The sequence below is a fragment of the Pollicipes pollicipes genome, unplaced genomic scaffold, assembly GCF_011947565.3.
Source record: "Pollicipes pollicipes isolate AB1234 unplaced genomic scaffold, Ppol_2.1 Scaffold_312;HRSCAF=349_pilon_pilon_pilon, whole genome shotgun sequence".
NCBI classification, from domain to species: domain Eukaryota; kingdom Metazoa; phylum Arthropoda; class Thecostraca; order Pollicipedomorpha; family Pollicipedidae; genus Pollicipes; species Pollicipes pollicipes.
In genome coordinates, this window is record NW_023596233.1 from 105,027 (window position 1) to 126,021 (window position 20,995).

A 20,995-nucleotide genomic window follows, 5' to 3' on the forward strand; every position below is an offset into this window, starting at 1 on the left:
GTCGGTCGTCTGTTGTAATACTCCATATCTCGCTCCAGTATGACAAGCCTCAGCGCCCCAGGACGGATGCTGAGCCCCAGAGGGCATAATCCCCCCCCCCCCCCCCCCGCCCTCCCCTCCCCTCCCTCCTGACTGGAAGGCGGATACACCACAGCTGTGACCAAACTGCCCCTGCCTACTGTTCTCGGTATCCCACACAGTGGGCCGGTTCCCTACACCCCAGGCCAGATACACACACCCCACGCCAGATACACACACCCCAGGCCAGATACAACCCCCAGGCCAGATACACACACTCCAGGCCGGATACACACCCCAGGCCAAATACACACACCCCAAGCCAGATACACACACCCCAGGCCGGATACACACACTCCAGGCCGGATACACACACCCTAGGCCGGAAACACACTCCAGACCAGGTACACACACCAGGCCAGGTACCCACACCCCAGGCCAAATACACACCCCAGGCCAGATATACACTCCCCAGGCCAGATATACACACCCCAGGCTGGGTATCGCACATCAGTTCTTTGATGATATTGCCATTGGGAGGCATATAATATCTTGTGAGCGGCTGCTTTGCGAGGCCCAACCGCCCGGTTGCATTATTACATCACGCCATAGATCATACTGATTGGCTGGTGGAAGAGGTAGCACCAAAAGTCGTGCGCCGAGCTCGCGCCCTCCACATGGTGAGCTCCTTTTCAAACCCTGATAGGCAAGTTAATTAGCAAAATTATCCTCTCTGGAGGGCATGGAGGGCGATTGATTTTACCCCCACGGCAGTCCGTCATCGCCCCGACACCCTTAAACTACAAACAGCTTCCGAACCCCGTCGCCCACGCTGGGCCTCGCCGGCTGCTCGCCTGGAGGGGTAGCCGGCGGCGCTGATGCGGATAGTCTCCAGCACGCCGCACGCGCGCAGCTGCTGCACGGCTCGGTGCGGCTCGAAGCCGAACGCCTCCTTCTGGTCGTTGGGCTTGATGCAGCGCACGTAGTGCGGGGTGGTCGAATTCAGCGTGGTCATCAGCATACTGAGAGAATCCCGGAACTGGGAGCCGACCTGCGACAGGGGCGGGAGAGGTCAGCATGCTGGGGGAGGCCCCACAACGGGAGCCGACCTGCGACCGGGGGCGGGAGAGATCAGTATGCTGGGAGAGGCCCGAGAACGGCAGCCGACCTGCGACGAGGAGTTTCCGTCAAACAGGAAATCTCCATCAAGTAACAGAATAGAGAGCGTGACCGAACTTTCCCAACGGCCGCCCATGTAAAACGTCACACCGCAGCCAGTGCCTGTGATGGAGCGAGTGCGCGGAGCCCGATGGATTCGATGTCACGCACACGGCCGGCTAGTCTGCCCGCCGGCGCGCACCGGGAGATCTGCCCGCAACTTACCGTTTTCTTGTTCTGAGCTCCAGCCTTGACGGCCGGCGCCTTGGCCGACGTCTTGCCGGTCGGCTTTTCAGCAGCGAAAAGCGCCGATACAACCGAATCCTACGGAAACACGCGCGAATTGTAACACAGGAGTTTCCTCCGACGGCGAAGGTTACACCAACACACTGCTCTGCTCGGACCGGCACACAGGTTCGGCAAACAGCACACTGGTTCAAACACGGTCCTTATTCCTCTCTTTACCTCCCGTCATCAGCGTTTGCTGTTGTATTTCAGCGGGCGGGTCGGCTCGCTCTGTCACCCGAACCTCAGTCAGTGACTCTGCCTCCGCGCCCGGTCGCCGTCCCCCCTCCCCCTCCCCCCTCTCACCAGCCTGGCCCGCAGAACGCTGATCTGCTCCTCCAGCACGGTGTCCCCCACCCCACCCCTCCTCCCCCCGTCTCACCAGGCTGGCCCGTAGCACGCTGATCTGCTCCTCCAGCACGGTGTCGCGGTTCTTCTCCAGGAACCCGGCCGACTCGTACTGCACCTTGTCGGCGAAGTGGGCGATCACATACGCCGAGTTGGAGAGCCGCGGCTTCTCGAAGTGGCCCGACTTGGCGCACTTGCTGTACAACTTCTCCACCCACGACTGGTCAGAACCCTTCGGCATCTGGCGACGCGGCAGACCCGTCGTCAGAGGCCGCCGCCGCGTCGGCGGGGCGCAAACGGCCGAAGAAGGGTGCTGCAGCACCGCGACACGTCGGTCGCAGCTGGATATAAGGCAGCCCGCAGCCATCACACTTCACTGGTGTTCTGGAGGCACTCAGACACTCCTACACACCAAAAACTGGTATCGGATTTGCTTCTTTGTTACACAGCGCTGCACTGAAAATTCGCAAGCGCTGAAACACGCCCATTTCAGAGTTCCGCTAATACGTAGTTATGCAGGAGCAGTCTTCAAAAATTGTTCATGGGTCAACACCATGCAGCCAAAATGCACTGGCTTACAACCAGACCATGAGTCAAACTGATACCCCCCCCCCCCCCCCCCCCCCCCCCCCCAGGGGCCGGCCTGTCCCACATTCCGGCGCGAACCCCGACTCGCGTGGCAGACCGCGCCACTAACGCCCGTCTGCTGGCCTACCCTGCACTCCTCGTCCAGCAGGTCCAGGACGCCCAGCCGGGTCTCGATCAGGTCGATACACGGCTGGTTGTCGTAAAAGTCGATAAAGGTCCACTCGATCTGCTCTTTAACGTACTCCTCCTGCTCCAGTTTGAACACGTGCTGAAACAGACACACAGTTTAAATAGTCCTTCCTAGTTCGAAGGCGTGAAAAAAGACTTGAAACAGACAGGCCAGGTGACAACATGACAAAATTAAGGCCATGTTGGAATGGGAGCACAAAGCCAGCCTACCCCTCAGCAAAGTTTTCAAAACTATGAACAACTGGTAACACATATCCTACGAGCGCAAAACCGCAAATGCACGAGTCCCACCCCCAAGGCACCCCAGTAACATCACAAAAAGCGTCCCCTGAAGTCGGCGACAGCGGCCGTCACCTGGTTAAACTGCTGCTGTAGCTTCTCGTTGGCGTAGTTGATGCAGAACTGCTCGAAGCTGTTGGTTTCGAATGTCTCGAAGCCGTAGATGTCGAGCACCCCGATGAACCGGTACACCTTCTCGGTGGTCTCCAGACACTGGTTGATGCGCGCCACAATGCAGGCGAACACCTGAGCGTAGATGTGCTTGGCCAGCGCGTCGCGCGACGAGGTGGCCTGCCGGAGGACGGGGTAACGGCCGTCACAGTCCGGCCGCGCGCCGCTCGCCCCACGGCCCACTCAGCTGGCGGCGGCCGGCACTTCGCTTCTGTGAAGGCAGATTCTGCCCGTCGGTTACACGCACAGCTGTAGACTTTTCCCCATCCCCTTCCGTCGAACACAGCTACACACCACCACAGCGGTAGAGCCCTTCGCCAAATGACTGGACGGTTAGTTCCCAAGCAGTGTAGCCGCCAACATACACGGCCCCCGTGCACTCTCCGGGAGCCGCACCTGGAGACGGCGGTGCTCGCAGGCACACTCTCTGTACGCCCGGGCCGCAGCCCCGAGTCTGTCGTAGTGCGCACAGACCACGCAGGACGACCGGCTCAGCGGCGCATCCACCAGCGGATCGGCTCAGCATATACCAGCGGATCGGGTCAGCATCCACCATCGGATCAGGTCGCATCCACCAGCGGATCGGCTCAGCATATACCAGCGGATCGGCTCAGCATCCACCAGCGGATCGGCTCAGCATCCACCAGCGGATCGGGTCAGCATATACCAGCGGATCGGGTCAGCATTCCCCAGCGGATCGGCCAGCATTCACCAGCGGATCGGCCAGCATTCACCAGCGGATCGGCCGGCATCCACCAGCGGATCGGCCAGAACCCACCAGCGGATCGGGCCAGCTTTCACCGGAGGATCGCGTCAGCATTTACCGGCGGATCGGGCCAGCCCCGCCCGCGCCAGTGCACAGCGCATGGCCTACCACGTACCTCCTTGAGGTTCATGCTCTTCGTAAAGGTCTCCCGCATGGACACGATTTTGCGCTTGCAGAGCCAGTGCCGGATCTGTTCGTGGTCCACGTTCAGAAGACGCGCCACGACCGGAAGGCTCTTGTCACCCTTCTGTGAGCGGCGGAAGGGGCGCGGGTCAGGTAAGGTCAGTTGGCGACGAGAGGCACAGACCGCAGTTCACAGACCCAGCCCACAGACCCGAGCTACATAAGCCGACCGGGAAACGCAGCCAGGTCACTCGCCATACCGTCCACTGCCAGGATCTAACCGCCTGGGGTCGTGAAGGAGATATTAGAGGCGACCTCACCCGCCACGCCATTTACAACCAGTCTCCCCATACCGACATCCCCTCGCAGTGGGTCCTGTCCAGAACGCGCACAGGCGCCCGGTCGCCGCCTCACACTCGACAGACGGCGGGGCCGGGGGACCTACCGAGACCCTGCAGGCCTCCTCGCCCCCGCTCATCTCCTCGCGGAACTCGACGTTGCCCAGGTGGAGGATGGCGGCCAGCGTGCGGAAGAGGGCCGTCTGCGTCCGCCGGTCCAGCGCCAGCAGCGTCAGGGCCTCACGCGTCTGCTCAAAACACTGCGCGTCGTCTACGCCGCTGATGGTGGGCGACTCGCCCTGGTTCAGGTAGAAGAAGCCATCCTGGTGACCTGCCGGAGCGCGGTTCGGGTCCTTGTCAGCACACGGCGGCGGCGCGGAAACAGACGCGGCCTCGCCCGGGTGGAGCAAGATCAGGTTGGGTTGGGTTGGGTTGGGTTGGGTCGGGTCGGGTCGGGTCGAGTCCGCATCAGCACACGGCGGCGGCGCGGAAAGAGACGCGGCCCGGCCCGCGTGGAGCCAGGTCAGGTTGGGCTGGGCCGGATCAGGTCGGGTCTGGTCGGGTCTGATCTGGTCTGGTCTGGTCTGGTCGGGTTGGGTCGGGTCGGGTCGGGTCGGGTCGGGTCGGGTCGGGTCGGGTGGGTCGGGTGGGTCGGGTCGGGTCGGGTCGGGTCGGGTCGGGTCGGGTCCGCATCAGCACGCAGCGACAGCGCGGTCGGAGACGCGGCCCGGCCCGCGTAGAGCCAGGTCAGGTTGGGTTGGGTTAGGTCGGATCAAGTCGGGTCTGGTCGGGTCGGGCCGGGTCCGCATCAGCACGCAGCGACGCAGCGGCGGTGCGGTAAGAGATGCGGCCCGGCCCGGGTGGAGCCAGGTCCCCCAAAGGCTGGAGGTACAGCGGGCTTCACGACCGCCGGCTTCACGTGCGATCCAACCGGCCGCCCGTCGCCGCTGACACCACCGACTCGTCTCAGACCAGCGGCCGACAACGCAGCTCTGTCTCCCTGCCGCCCATCCCCCCGCACCGCACGCCACCTCCCAACGACCTGTCCCCACACCACACTGGACACACTGGCAGCGGCTCGGGCGCCAGACATGAGCCGCACCGCTAGCCCTAGCCAGCCCGGCTGGCCGTGACCGAGATACGCACCGAGCTCCAACTCCTGGAACTCCTCGCGGCCCGACACTGCGCACAGCTGGTAGAAGACGTGGTAATTGCGCTCGTCTTGCGCCTGGAACACAACCCGCGACTTCTCCAGCAAGTACGTTCGCATGTTGGCCGCTAGGATGTTGAAGTTCTTGTTGAAGTCAATCTCGATGAACTTGCCTGCAAGGACAACAAACATCAACAGAGCAATGCTCGCGCTGTCATTACAACATTTCTAAACAACACAACAGGACATAACAACAGTTATACAACTAATGCAAGAGCTTGAAATTCGATTGCATCGACCCCAAATGACGTTATTCGGGCTATCCTATTCCGAGCTTCTTGGCGCTGTTTCAGATGCGAATTAGTCACAGCCAATTTGATACAAACAAATATTCGAAATCCTAGCACGAAAACATCACGTCCCACCAAAATAGCCTCCTTCGCGTTCGCGCGTTGCTCTCATCATTTAGAGCGCACGAGAACAGCCGACCGCGGCGCCAGGGGGGGGGAGGGGGGATGGGGGGGGGGGGCGCCTGCTGACCGAAGCGGGAGCTGTTGTCGTTGCTCTCATCATTTAGAGCGCACGAGGACCGCCGCCCGCGGCGCCAGGGGGCGCCTGCTGACCAAAGCGGGAGATGTTGTCGTTGCTCTCATCATTTAGAGCGCACGAGAACAGCCGCCCGCGGCGCCAGTGGGGGGGGGGGGGAGGGGGGATGGGGGGGGGGGCGCCTGCTGACCGAAGCGGGAGCTGTTGTCGTTGCTCTCATCATTTAGAGCGCACGAGAACAGCCGCCCTCGGCGCCAGGGGAGGGGGGAGGGGGGATGGGGGGGGGGCGCCTGCTGACCGAAGCGGGAGATGTTGTCGTTGCTCTCATCATTTAGAGCGCACGAGAACAGCCGCCCTCGGCGCCAGGGGGGGGAGGGGGGATGGGGGGGGGCGCCTGCTGACCGAAGCGGGAGATGTTGTCGCTCTCATCATTTAGAGCGCACGAGAACAGCCGCCCGCGGCGCCAGGGGGGGGGGGGGGAGGGGGGATGGGGGGGGGGCGCCTGCTGACCGAAGCGGGAGCTGTTGTCGTTGCTCTCATCATTTAGAGCGCACGAGGACAGCCGCCCTCGGCGCCAGGGGAGGGGGAGGGGGGGGGGGGGGGCGCCTGCTGACCGAAGCGGGAGCTGTTGTCGTTGCTCTCATCATTTAGAGCGCACGAGGACAGCCGCCCTCGGCGCCAGGGGAGGGGGAGGGAGGAGGCGCCTGCTGACCGAAGCGGGAGCTGTTGTCGTTGCGGATGGTCTTGGCGTTGCCGATCGCCTCCATGACGGGGTTGCTGGCCAGCACCTTGCGCTCGATCTGGGTCTCTTCGACGGCCGACCCGCCCACGGTGGCGAAGTAGCGCATGGCGTACTTGGCCGACACCGTCTTGCCGGCGCCCGACTCTCCGGACACGATGATGGCCTGGTTCGTGTTCACCCTGGCCACGGCACGCCCAAGTCACGCCGGGGGAGCACAGCCGCGGGCAAGGAGAGCAGGCTCGGGCAGCGGGTCAACACCACCGCCGGTGACCGACACGTAGTCCAACAACATGTCATCCGCTCCGGGTGAAAAGAGGCCCAACCGTGTGCATGTAGTATGGCTTCTAGAAACACGTGCGTACGTGTTCAAGTACGTGTTTTAAGACGGGAAACACGCTTCTCGAGACCATACGAAACGCATAGAAGTACAATTGCTGCAACGCTAGTTAAAAGGGCGCCAATACCACAGACAGAAACACTACTGCTGTGTTGTTTATAGCAGGGCATTCATCACGGGACAGGAAAGGCAACTTAACGTCTCTTTATGGTAACAACTCTGTCAAGAATAGCAATGAACAGCAATGGTGTGATTTAAAGCCTACTTGCCGAGGGATAACGTGTTTATGGCGTCATCCATCGTGCAAGGAGCCAACAGAGGTCACTACGCCTTCGCATGAATACATAATGCTCCCCAGCTCAACAGCTTAACGACTGAAAACGTAAACCCTTTGTAATTCGCGTAGATCGGTGCATATGGCACACAACCAGCAAAGTGAGATTCCGACAGCCAATGCAGCACCGAAGCGCGGCCCGAGGGCACCGCTCACCTCTCCATCTTGGTGTAGGCCTCCTCGGCGACGGCGAATATGTGCGGGTCGAGGTCACCCATGGCCTTGCCGCGATACGTCCATATCGTCTCTGGGCCGTAGATCGGCAGCTCCTCGTACGGGTTGATCGCCACCAGCACGATGCCTGCGGACGCCGACAGGCCGGTCAGCACCGGGCGCATAGCGACATAAACCGCCACATAACGCCCCCATGCCCACTCGCAGACAGCTGGGACGCGCACCCGCACACGCGGACGAACGCCGACAGGCCGGTCAGCATCGGGCACACAGCGACATAAACCGCCACATAACGCCCCCACACCCACTCGGCACAGCTGGGACGCGCACCCGCACACGCGGACGAACGTCGACAGGTCGGTCAGCATCGGGCACACAGCGACATAAACCGCCACATAACGCCCCCACACCCACTCGGCACAGCTGGGACGCGCACCCGCACACGCGGACGAACGTCGACAGTCCACGCATCACTGAACACACGGTCGCACCGCCACCCGCAAAGAACAGGCGAAGCCTGTACCACACCGTTGGCATGGTCTGCATAACGTATCAATGCCAGGCAAAGATAACGCACACGGCATCATTCTATGTGGGGAGGGGGGGGGGGGGGGTCGGGAGCAGCATACGTGATATTTCAGGAGCGTCGCGTAAGACTTCAGCAACTGACCTTGGTCAGTCGCTGGGTCAGTAAGAATGCCGCGCCAGCATAGGGTACCGCGGTCATTCAAACACAGACCTGCTGCCATTGATCCCGAGCTCATATCGCGCAGATGGCAACAATAAGCACGTCGGTTATTGCCAAATCCTACGACATCGCAAACTCAAGGCAGCCGGTCGTGCTCATGTAGATTTATGAATCAGACAACAAAGAGGAAACGCGTGAAAGCCCGTGATTTATGAATTACACGACAAAGAAGAGCCCCGTAAAAGCTTTCACAAGCGGTGTTTACAGCTCCGAATTACTGCCTCACGTTAAGAGTCATCACCGCTATGGATGTCGCGAAGGCCGACTGCTTCGCGCACAGTTGCAGTCGCAGTGCAGACATTGGGCCTTAATATCTCCATGTTGCGGGGAACAGTTTGCATCGCCAGTGTGGCGCCACAGCCACACGAGAGTCGTCCACGGCGGCAGCACGGCGGGCCACACACCATTCAGGATCATCCGGCCCCGTGACATCCAGCTGGGACTTGGTCTACTGACTCCCGCCGGTCGTGGCACGGGCTTTGTTGGGCGGCCACAACGCGTCTTTTTTGTGTGAGTGTCGTCTGTGCTGTTGTTTTATTATGAGGTCATAACGTCCTATGTAGCCACATTTGCCTCACAGACGCCCACAAGCCACGTTTAAAATAGACTGATAATGGCCAAGACCAGCAACTACGATATCAGTGCCACAATCTTCTGTACATTCTACCGACAGCAACTCATAGGGGGCTGCGGGTGAAATGATTCATACTCGTGTGAACACAAGATTAGAAGCGTGCCATTGCTCGCCCACCCTTTATCAGCGCACAAGGCACACAACCTTTCCTTTCTGTGAGCACGTGTAAAGGTGAGAGAACAAGGCACAGTTGTTCAAAAGGAGACCACATCTTCATCACAACAAAACCTCTCCGGGAATCAAAAGCATGATGCATGGTTAAATGTCGCCTAAACAGCCCACAATATTGACGCAATGCCACGGTGGCGAGTGCCACAGAAGCAACGCGGTCACGTGATCACCACGTGCCAAAACAAAACGCGGTTGGGTGATTCAGAGGACAAAACACATAACATTTGGGACTCGTCAGACCATCTCCTCGCCGCCTGCGCAGCGCGTCTGACCCGGTGTCTGCAGCATTCTTAAGTCAGGGCGTGGCGGGCGGGAGCTCCACCGCCCCGACTGGCCGGCATTCCGGCATACTAATGACCGGTAGGGAGGGGAGGAGGGGGACCCACAGCCGGAAACCCACTCGTCCCGCAGGCCGCCACGCCCTCGCGGCTCGACGGCAGCCGCTGGCGGCCATTCGCCGGCTCGCTGACCAGGGTCGCGGCGGCAGCAGCCTAATCAGACCTCTCCGATCCCGCCAGATAACGGCAGCCAACGCTGACACCGCGACCGGCAGCTGGGCGAGAGGGGTGGGGCGCTACCACAGCAATGAGACGAATTAGCAATGGTCAAGCGCCATCGCCTGGAGAGGAGAGGGGGGGGGGACGGGGACGGGGACGGAACACAATCCGCTGCTATGTTAAATGTCTGCTGGACAATCGTCACATGTAATCACAAAGAGCCAGCTAAGCAGTCCAGCCAAATACCCCGCAGTGCCGTGGCACATACACCGTCGGCGGGAATCCTGGTTCGCTAACGAAAACTGTCCACCAAGGGCTGGGGCAGAGGAACAGCCTGCGCATCCCCAACCTCAGCGGGCTTTCGGGTCATCTCAGCGACCTGCGCTGGCCGTCCACAGCCGATGACAAACACAACCAGAGAGGACCTGTCTCCGCAGCCTCGCTCTGGACAGAGACCCGGCCGAGGGCGCTGCCGGTGCGATGATCGCAGGGCCCGCCCGTCTGCTGCCCCGCTTCCAGCCCTCACAGGCCACGCCAACTGACCGCAGTAGGTGTAGATGGCGCCGTGGTCGCAGAAGCGCACGCGCAGGTTGTAGAGCACAGCCGGCTCGTGCAGGTACGACAGGCTGGTCAGGTCGTTCTCGCCGATCAGGATCTCCGGATTCCGCAGCGGCGGCAGTTCAGAGTCGTCCTTGACGGTCAGCTCCAGCTCCTGGCGATTCGAAGCGGGACAGGTGAGGGGTCACGGCCGCACAGGTCAGGGCTACGATGCTGGTCACATCAAGTCGTGGACGCAGTGGGGCACGGGCGCCTCTGTAGTGGACGTAGTGGACCCTCGGCCCACTCGACGCAACACCGCGTCCAAAACAACGCAGAAAGAAGTAAATAAATCGCAACAACAGTCCATGAATTGAACGCATGAAAATCACGGCATAAATCGCACGAACACTCTAGCCAAAAAACAGCACTATATGCTTTTGCCCATGTTGACGTACCGCACACGTCAAACCACAAGTCTGAGTCATCTAGTGCAGCTCTGGGCCGAGCGGCGGGGTGTGACGGGACGGTCCACCGCCGCCACCGCAGTCTGCCGCAGTCGGCAGTCCACCGCCACCGCCCCACTCACCTCCCCGGAGTCCTCCAGCTCCAGTGTCAGCCGGTCCTTCACATAGTCGGCCTTGAGAGTGGCCGCCTTCCACACGGTGGTGGCGTCCCGCACCCAGACGCGGGCGCCCTGCGGGGCGGAGCGTCAGTGTCACACACCGGGCCGGACCAGACCAAGCCAGCGGCACCAGCAGACGCGGACGCCGTAAGGGCGGAGGGTCAGTGTCAAACACTGGGCCAGGCCGGGCCGGACCAGCAGCATCAGAAGCACGGTACGGCACCGTCGCCACCACGCAGGGCTGGCAAGCCGTCCACAAAATGTCGGTCTAGACTGAAGCCCTCTATCCTAGGCTATTCCGCACACTGATTATACAGCCTGTAGTCATAATAGGGGCTTCGAGGCTCTTCAACTGCGCAGTCATATAGCGTCCATGCATTTCTGGGCTGTTGCGGATCCTGCAGATGCTTAGCGAGCGCCTAAATCACATATGAAGACATTTCTCATCTGCATTCTTGAGCCATTTTGATACGTTTCCACAAACCAGACATCATGATACCAGCACCGACATAACTCACACGTCCGTCATGGAACTCAGTTAATTGACTCCCCGGTCACGGCAATTGGCTCAAACGGCCACGGTCCAATCGAGCCAGAACATTCCCGCATGTTCGATTATGTCATTGCCGCACAATTTCTGCATGCGCAGCCATGGGTCTGTCTGATCACCGACTCAGTCCTGGCGTGGCCCCTGAACCCGGTGCAGATGGCTCGGCTGCCCGGCCGTCTGTCCGCGGCCGGCTGCCGCCCCCCCCCCCCCCCCGTAGTGTGCCACGCTCCTCTTCGAGCCGGGTTAGCCGCCGCCGCCGCCGCCGCCGCCGCGACCGCCGTACGGACCGTGTCGGCCGAGCGACGGCGCCCTTGGTCCGACCGACCGACCCAGAGCGCCCCCAAAAGGTGAACGGGGAGTGATCGGAGACATCGCGTGGGGCACGCTCAGCCGGCGCTCAGGCACTGCAAACTCGTGAGCACCGCCATCAGAGGCGTGACGGGCGTCCCGAGCCGGCGCCGTGACGGCTCCCCCACTCGCTGACGGCCTCTGGGCCGACACGACAGTAATTCCAGGCGCCAGCACTCAATCCCATTAACGGCGAGACCGGAGTCCGTCGGCCGGCGACCCCTCCCCCACCCGGCACCCCCGCAGACCGCGCACCCACCGATGTTCTTTGTCACCCCGAAAAAGACGGCTCAAAGGCACGAGATCAATGCGTGATGCCCACGTTCCAACGGTCTGTGACACCGAAACCCGCTGCAACAGGCTGGCTTCGTTACCCAGTGGTTACATTCCAGCGACCCGAGCCGAGCGCATCGCATCACCTGAAACGCCCATTTTACGACGGCCACTCGCTCCCGGCGCTATAAACAGCTGATCACGTCGCCCGGCTGCCCGGCAGTTTAGCGGACCATCAGGCGCGCCGTCTGCTCTGCCGGCCCCGCTGCCCCAGGCCGCCAGCTGGCCCGCGGCTGAAGCGCTGACACCGCAAGGTCAAGGCTATCGATCCGGAGGCGGCGCGGCCGACCGCCGCGCTCCTCCGCACCGCACGGCCGGGCCCGCGCCGCCGGCCGGCCGTCGCCCGCACCGGGTCAGCACAGTGCCGCCGGTGCCGATGCGGTCAGTGGTCCTCCGCCGCCAGCGGGATGGCGGGCGTCAATGGGCCCCCGGCGGCCCGTTAGCAGCGCAGCCGCCGCCACATCTCCACACCAAGTCGCCGCAGTCCGGTCCGGACGCCAACCAGGCGGCGTCCAGCGGCGCGACAGAGCGACCGCGGCCGGAATCAGCTCAGACCAACGTCCGGGCCGGACGTGTGGCGTGGAAAGACATGCGAACCTTGCCGTCTTTGGTCAACTCATTTAAACATTGATCCCTCGGGAAAGTAAGAAATATAATCAGTTTATTACAACAGCCGGTGACGTGACATAATGCTGAAGGCGTACTCATACAGCCGTAGGTCACATTTCGACACAGGGCGACTTCCGGACAAACACGACCAACGTCGGCTGGATTTCACATCCGACGCCAGCGGCTCGGCACTGCATGAGCACGCACGCGGGCGGGCCCAGACGGCACGGCCGGCGCCGCGAACACGGTCCAATTAACAGCTCGCCTAAGACCTACCAGCGCCGGCACGGGCTAACAGGGATGAGCGGGGGAGGCGGAGGGGGGGGGGGGGGCGTCGAATCAATGCAGGCACCCGGGGCGGTCGAAGATCTGAGGCAGACCCAAGATTTCCCAACGGGTGCCCTTTGGTCCGACCGGTCCCTGGTCTCCCAGCAGAAGCCCTCTGGTCCGACCGGTCCCTGATCTCCAAGCGGGCGCAATCGGGTCCGACCGGTCCCTGATCTCCAAGCGGACGCAATCTGGTCCGACCGGTCCCTGATCTCCAAGCGGACGCAATCTGGTCCGACCGGTCCCTGATCTCCCAGCAGAAGCCCTCTGGTCCGACCGATCCCTGATCTCCAAGCGGCGCAATCTGGTCCGACCGGTCCCTGATCTCCAAGCGGGCGCAATCTGGTCCGACCGGTCCCTGATCTCCAAGCGGGGCGCAATCCGGTCCGGCCGGTCCCTGATCTCCAAGCGGGCGCAATCCGGTCCGACCGGTCCCTGATTCTCCAAGCGGGCGCAATCTGGTCCGACCTGTCCCTGATCTCCCAGCAGAAGCCCTCTGGTCCGACTGGTCCCTGATCTCCAAGCGGACGCAATCTAGTCCGACCGGTCCCTGCTCTCCCAGCAGAGGCCCTCTGGTCCGACCGGTCCCTGATCTCCAGGCGGGTTTCCCTGGTTCGACCGGTCCCTGACCAGCGTCAAGTCTGGCCGCAGGCTCTTCAGGACATGAGACTCTTTCGACCAACCAGTTCCTTGCAAACGACGCGCTTGACACCCGTGTCCGGACGCTGTCCGGTCGGACTTGATCAACGTACCCTGTCCCTCAGCACCAAAGTGGGCGTACGTTTAAAAGTCTCAACGGCACACCGTTGCACCCGGTGTCGGATTCAACGGCTCTCAAACGGTCGTTTTCCTGTGCTAGCTTCAAATTTCCCGCCGCAGGAGGCGCACAGCATGAGTGGCGTGACGCTCGACGGTTCGCGATATTATCACGTGATCTTGCGAGCACGCAGGATGGGTGGTGTCGCACAATAAAGCGTCAGTTGCTTGCTATTGAAGCCGGCTGTGCTGCGCCCATGTGCTGCTCAGACACACCCATTACATTGACCCAGTGGCGCGTTTGAACGGCCCGATGCGCCGCACCAGAGGGACCTCTGTCAGCTGTCGGCGAATACTAGTGTCGGTCAATCGGGCCCGGCTGGGGCGTCTCGACGGACGGCCGGGCCGACAGTGCGGGCCCGGCCAGAGAGTGTCCCTGGCCAGCCGAGCCCACAGTACGGGCCCGGCCGGGGAGTGTCACTGGCCAGCCGAGCCCACGGTACGGAGTGTCATCGGCCAGCCGAGCCCACAGTACGGGCCCGGCCGGGGAGTGTCACTGGCCAGCCGAGCCCACAGTGCGGGCCGGCCGGGGAGAATCACTGGCCAGCCGAGCCCACAGTACGGGCCCGGCCAGAGAGTGTCCCTGGCCAGCCGAACCGACAGTGCGGGCCCGGCCGGGGAGTGTCACTGACCAGCCGAGCCCACAGTACGGGCCGGCCGGGGAGTATCACTGGCCAGCCGAGCCCACAGTACGGGCCGGCCGGAGAGTGTCCCTGGCCAGCCGAACCGACAGTGCGGGCCCGGCCGGGGAGTGTCACTGACCAGCCGAGCCCACAGTACGGGCCGGCCGGGGAGTATCACTGGCCAGCCGAGCCCACAGTACGGGCCGGCCGGGGAGTATCACTGGCCAGCCAAGCCCACAGTACGGGCCGGCCGGGGAGTATCACTGGCCAGCCAATCCCACAGTACGGGCCGGCCGGAAAGTGTCACCGGCCAGCCGAGCCGACAGCACGGGCCCAGCCAGAGAGTGTCACTGGCCAACCGAGCCAACAGTGCGGGCCCGGCCGGAGAGTGTCCCTGGCCAGCCGAGCCAACAGTGCGGGCCCGGCCGGAGAGTGTCACTGGCCAGCCGAGCCCACAGTACGGGCCCGGCCGGAGAGTGTCCCTGGCCAGCCAAGCCCACAGTACGGGCCCGGCCGGAGAGTGTCCCTGGCCAGCCGAACCGACAGTGCGGGCCCGGCCGGAGAGTGTCACTGGCCAGCCAAGCCCACAGTGCGGGCCCGGCCGGAGAGTGCACTGGCCAACCGAGCCAACAGTGCGGGCCCGGCCGGAGAGTGTCACTGGCCAGCCGAGCCAACGGTACGGGCCCGGCCGGAGAGTGTCACTGGCCAACCGAGCCAACAGTGCGGGCCCGGCCGGAGAGTGTCACTGGCCAGCCGAGCCAACAGTACGGGCCCGGCCGGAGAGTGCACTGGCCAACCGAGCCAACAGTACGGGCCCGGCCGGAGAGTGTCCCTGGCCAGCCAAGCCCACAGTACGGGCCCGGCCGGAGAGTGTCACTGGCCAACCGAGCCAACGGTGCGGGCCCGGCCGGAGAGTGTCCCTGGCCAGCCAAGCCCACAGTACGGGCCCGGCCGGAGAGTGTTCCTGGCCAGCCGAGCCAACAGTGCGGGCCCGGCCGGAGAGTGTCACTGGCCAGACGAGCCCACAGTACGGGCCCGTCGGAAAGTGTGGCCGGACGGCCGAGCCGACGGCACGCCACCTGCATCAGCCAAACCCGTCATCAGCCAAGCCGGCTCTGCCGACCCATTCGTCTCCAGATATACCCGATCTGCGTGGCCACAGCAGACGAGCAAGCCTGACTCGTGTCAACGGAGGCGAGCCGCCGCACCAGTGCGGCCCGTCAGTAGCCGCGCGCGCTAAAGCACGCAGTAGCTAGCCGTCAGTAGCGGGCGCGCGGCGGCCCGCAGTAGCCGCCGGCCCGGACCGGGCCGGCGCGCGGCGACGCTGCCGGCCCACGATCAGCGCATTGTTTCAGGCCTCCGACGGTGAGACCGGCCGAGCCGCCGCGGCCAGGGTCGGCGGCAGCGGCGGCCGGGGTCAGAGATACGACCCGTCAGTGGCCGATGCACGCAATTACGGCCCGTCCCTCTCCACTTACAGTACTGGGGATTGGACGACACGCGCCGGGGGTATCGACCACAGTGACTCATCGGTGGTGACCATTCGACTAGAGCATAACAAAGGGAAACCAATGTCACAGAAAGGTCAAAAGGGCCCGCCTTGCCATCACGGTTAAAAGCATGGAGCTGATTTAGTAAACGAGTGTAGGGCTGTGAGGTCAAAACGGACTTAAGCCAACGAGCAGTGACGACAAAAGAAAGGCGTGGGAAACAGAAAGGGAAGACATGAGAGGAAAAGCGAGAGGAAAGCGAGCAGGAAAGAGCGAGCATTCGCATTTCTCCCATCTCGGATCATGTCGCGGGCCTCCACATGGCAGACGGCACGGCAGGCCGGCGCGTGAAGGCGCGCCGTTGACACCACCGGGCGCAGCTCGTCACGCCCAGCCGCTGAGCGGCCCGACTCCCCGCTCGGGCAGGACCGGACCGCCGCCCAACCGGCATTGGACGTACAATCGCTCGGCGTCCGTGCCAACAACGCTGTTTGCATAGCGGACGGGGCCATCTGATGCCCGATGCGTGGCACCGCACGACGGGTCGAGGAGAGACGGCGGTATGTCACCGCCCTGGGTCAGGTGTCCCCTCAGCACGGCGGTGGACGAGATGATCACACAGTGCCTTCGACACGACCGCCGGAGGAGCGGCTCCAGACAGCCTCGGGGCTGGAGGCTGTGGTCACGTCAGGGCGGCAGAGCACGCAGTCCAGCCCAGGGTGCTGCCGGGCCGGCGTGGGCCGCCCAGGCGCGTGCGCGTGCCGCGGCCCCTGACCGGCTCTGTTGTGGAATGGCTCTGTCGCCCGTTAACACGGAGGTGAGCGGGCGGGACGCTCTGGCGCATGGGGCGCACGAGCGTCACGCCCGGCGTGGCCCACTCGTCCGGGGCGTGTCGGCAGAGAGCGACGGCGGCGAGGCGGGCCCGCCGGACGCCAGCGTCGCGTACACGGCGGGCCCTCCACACGGCCCACCGGGCGCTCTCCAGCGACAGCCGAGCAGGGCTGGCCGGCTCCGGAGACGTACGCCCCGGCCGAGCACACCCAGCCCTGTCGTCCCACTGAGCAGGCGCCGGGACCCGGTCCCGCGTTCACAGACAGGCCGCGGCGCTCGGCATCGGCCGGCCCACCCAGGGCCGGCGCACGGGGAAACCTGTGTCGGCAATGGCGTCAGCCAGCCGCCAGGTACGCGCCGTGACCGTGACAGCAGGCAGACGGTAGAGATCGGGCATGGAGACACGAGGAGAAACAACTGCGGACTTATTTTAACGAACCGATCGTTTCATACAAGCGTTCTGCTAAAGGCAATGTTCCACATTTGAAGATAATGAAGCATCAGATATGCTGAAACAAGCTCACTTATGACTATTGATCTACTTTTTAAGTGGAAAAGACTGCTCTAGACAGCACCATTTTCCGTTTAGTAAACATGCTTCTCAATGCGTCATGGTTTGATCACGTCATCGTGCCCTGCACATCATTGATTGAGAGCTCATTGACGGCCGTTATATCTGGAAATCGCGCTCACGAACGCCAGATACGAACGCCTCGACAATTAAAGTTTTCTTGGCCTTGGTAGTCGCATGGTTTATCGAATGGCAGGATTTGGATGACGCATTATGACGTCATGAATGACGAGGTGACTGAAATACAATCCCCGACATGCCTTTCCCCTTTTTCGTGAGCCTGTAGCACAGAAACTAGAAGGGCTTAGATTTAAAAAATGGCAGGATTGTGAACAGCACCGAAAGGTGTTCAAGACCGTTATTTCAGTCCAAAACCTCAAACCAATGTGGGACACTCCTTTTAAATAATGAACACGGTCCACCCTGCAGCTCACTTTTACGGCTCTGGAAATACCTCCGGTCGACCCCGACCTTATCATTCTGGACCGAGCTCCACCACAAAAGGTCGTCGCCGTCAAATACCGCCGGAACGCCCCATCCGACGACCACCGACTGAGACTGGTCCGCCATCGGGCCACAGTGGGCAGGTCGGTCTCCATCGGGACGGCCGGGACAAGCGCGGCCAAACCGGACGGTCTCGCAGATACAACAACCGCTGAGAACGCCGCTGACTGACGGAGCTCACAGAGCGCTAGCAATACTTGCGTACATCCAAGGAGATTCCGAGAGAATCCGGTCCGTTTCTCACGGATATAGCGCGGGGTTTGCGCACCGTGATTGCGTGTGGAGCGAGAACATTCATGAGACCTACACTGACGCTTCCCAAGATTTAACAGCTCTCTCAGTCAGCTGCTAATGGTACCGGAAGGGTGAGACTGATGCCACTGGTGCAGCGGAGGAAACGGACCTGGCGCCCCTCATCGGTCGTCCTCAGCCGGGCACCAGGTGTCATCGGCTGACCACCGCACGAGCGCCCACTTGCACAGCTCCATGGGCGGAAGCGAAGCCAATTCCCTTTTGCGTGATTCTTGTTATTGATAGCCAACCCTACCCAGCTGCAAAGTTCCGAGTGTTCACAGCTGACATGCCCCTTCCCTACCAGCGCATCTCGAAACCCCGGGCAGGGCACCAGCGCAGCGCCCCCCCCCCCCCCCCTCACGGCCTGCCAGCCGGGTCCGACACCAGGCAGCAGCGTCACAGGACTCACACCCTCCCCTTCCCCGCCGGCGGTCGCATCGCACGAACACGGTAGCGCACCGTCCGGACAATGCAGACTGCACGGGTAATTAAGCACAAAAGTCAGGCGTCAAACAATACAGGTCAGCTCGGCTTATCTAAGAACATGCTTTTTTGACAATATCCTGTCACCACTGACACATTTGAAGGCATCTTTTACTGAGCCGGTCTTGTTTTCCGCCCACCAGCTGCCACAAACTGCATACTTAGTGAGCGTAAAAGATTAGCAGGGGGGGGGGGGGGGGAGAGGAATGAATGTCCTGAAATCAAGTGACCTTTAAACATTGTTACGTGTCCATAAAGATGCGCACATCCAAAACGAACGCTTACAGAGAAGCACACTGAGAGCATGCTGCCCTGGTTTCTCGGGACGGACCGAGCCGGGCGTGTTGTCAGCTCTCCGTCAGGGAGACCAACCCGGCCCACGGCCAGCCGCCGCCACCGGAACAAGGAATCCAGTACTAACTCGCTTTCAGGTACACAGCTCACCTCATCTTTACCCTGCATCCCATACGAACGAGGGCGGCGCCTTCTGTTCTAACCGTTTTCTGACCAGTTACGCAGAAGTGCTAAAAGATCCTTCATAGCCGTAATTTGTTATGCGCACACTTCCGCAACACGCGGGGCCCAGCATGCTTTCCCTGCCTGCCAGCACATGGACCGGGTGCCGACACAGCACTCAAATTCAGTGTGGTTCACCTAGCGCCTGGACGCAGCGGGCACACGGCAAACCGCGACCTGCCGTGTGCGCTAGCCAAAGCACGGTTTCGACCGAGTGCTGCGTCGGCACCCGTGTGGGCTGGTGTAGTCGGCGCCCCCGCCGGCCAGCACGCTCCACACCGGCCGCGGCGGCCCGCCTCGCCGTGTGACGGCCGCACGGCCACGCTCCATTCATCGGATCCTCGCCAACGCCTGGCAGAGGCACACCCCTGCTGAGTGTGAAAGGTCAGCCTCTCCCCCCGACCACGCCCACAGCGGCCGTACCGATCGGTCGGAAAAGGAATGCCTGCCACCAGTACAGGAAGGCTGGCACCGTTCGATGCGGTCACTATGCTGCAGCCATCAGTCAACCTTTCATCACACGACAACTTCTCGTCCACAGACAGGCAACATTTATGCATAATTCAGGCAATAAGACTGAACCTGTATTCACAGGTGGAAGCCGTTTCAAAGCAGCAGGAGGAAGCATTATTCACGGAGGCACCATTCACGGAGACAAATGCTCATGGCTACCGTAATCGGACATGTCCCTTCGTGCCAGCATCTGCAAAACCGGAAATTCGCAGCATCCGGTGACCTGTGAACCTCCTTGGCAATCACAACGTGAGAAGCTGCTACCCCCATGGCGACCATACAGCCGTGCCGCACACCATAAGCCGCTGCAGGTCACACCCGGGACCCAGCGAGCCGCGGCGTGCAGCGGCAGGGCTGCCGGTGCACGCCGGAAAACTTGCAGAGCGCTCAGACACGGGGTGGGAAATCACGACCGGGGGGTGGCGCACGCCAGCACGATGCAGGCGCTCCGTTCGGGCTGGTGAGGGAGGAGAGAATGCACCGCCAGCCATGAAGTGCTCGCGACGTTAGCAGTGCGGCACCAACACGCTCGAGCTTGTCATTGCACTGGAGGCCCAAGATTTTCCGAACGCTCCACTTTTTGTCTCACACAAGGCAATTATCGTTTCTGACAGCACAATAGGTACGGCGGCATCGCATGAATGCCACCCGCTTCGAGCACTTATTCTCAGCAAGAACTCTCACGCAACAACAGGCCCGGTAAACAAACCGGATGGTTTCCAATTCATCCCGAATGAGGACGCGGCTGGCGGCCGGTCCAGACGCATCAAGAGGGCGGCGCCACACCGCGCCGCTCCCAACAGGCCGTCGCTGGCTGCAGGACGCCGAGCGCCAGCTGCCGCCGCTGGGCAGCCCCGCCGACCCCGGCGGCCGAGCTCTGCGGCGCGGCGAAAGCGACGTCGGCCGAGCGGTGACCCGGCGGCGCGGCGGCCGCAGAGGTGCCGCCCCAGGTCGCGCCCGGGTCAGCCGCCGCACCGGCGCGCCGAGGTGCCGGCACAGCGGTGACGACAGCCCGGGCCGTCCGGCTCCGCCGCCAGCCCAGCCCAGCGGCAAGGACCGCAGAGGCGCCGCCCCAGGTCGCGCCCGGGTCAGCCGGCCGCACCGGCGGCGCCGAGGTGCCGGTACAGCGGTGACGACAGCCCGGGCCGTCCGGCTCCGCCGCCAGCTCAGCCCAGCGGCAAGGACCGCAGAGGCGCCGCCCCAGGTCGCGCCCGGGTCAGCCGGCCGCACCGGCGACGCCGAGGTGCCGGTACAGCGGTGACGACAGTCCGGGCCGTCCGGCCCAGCCGCAGGCCCAGCCCAACGGCACGGACTGCACTACAGGCTCAGGGGAATCTACCGGCCCGGTGGGTTCCGTCCTGATGGCCAGGATACTGGATATGACGACTGGCGAGTGTTGCGACGACACATATGGCCGATCGGTACCAGC

General features: G+C 62.5%; 1 protein-coding gene across 1 annotated transcript in view; it reads right to left on the bottom strand.

Moving 5' to 3' along the window:
• LOC119090863 (unconventional myosin-Vb-like) overlaps nucleotides 1-10,271 on the bottom strand; it is a 37,603-nt gene extending 27,332 nt beyond the window's left edge. Inside the window, 11 exon segments of the mRNA XM_037213601.1 lie at nucleotides 873-1,069; nucleotides 1,402-1,500; nucleotides 1,844-2,050; nucleotides 2,525-2,665; nucleotides 2,941-3,156; nucleotides 3,918-4,049; nucleotides 4,371-4,594; nucleotides 5,410-5,586; nucleotides 6,672-6,880; nucleotides 7,529-7,673; nucleotides 10,140-10,271. Coding sequence (XP_037069496.1) covers nucleotides 873-1,069; nucleotides 1,402-1,500; nucleotides 1,844-2,050; nucleotides 2,525-2,665; nucleotides 2,941-3,156; nucleotides 3,918-4,049; nucleotides 4,371-4,594; nucleotides 5,410-5,586; nucleotides 6,672-6,880; nucleotides 7,529-7,590 — 1,664 coding nt within the window. The 5' untranslated portion in view covers nucleotides 7,591-7,673; nucleotides 10,140-10,271.
• Nucleotides 10,272-20,995: the final 10,724 nt, after the last annotated feature.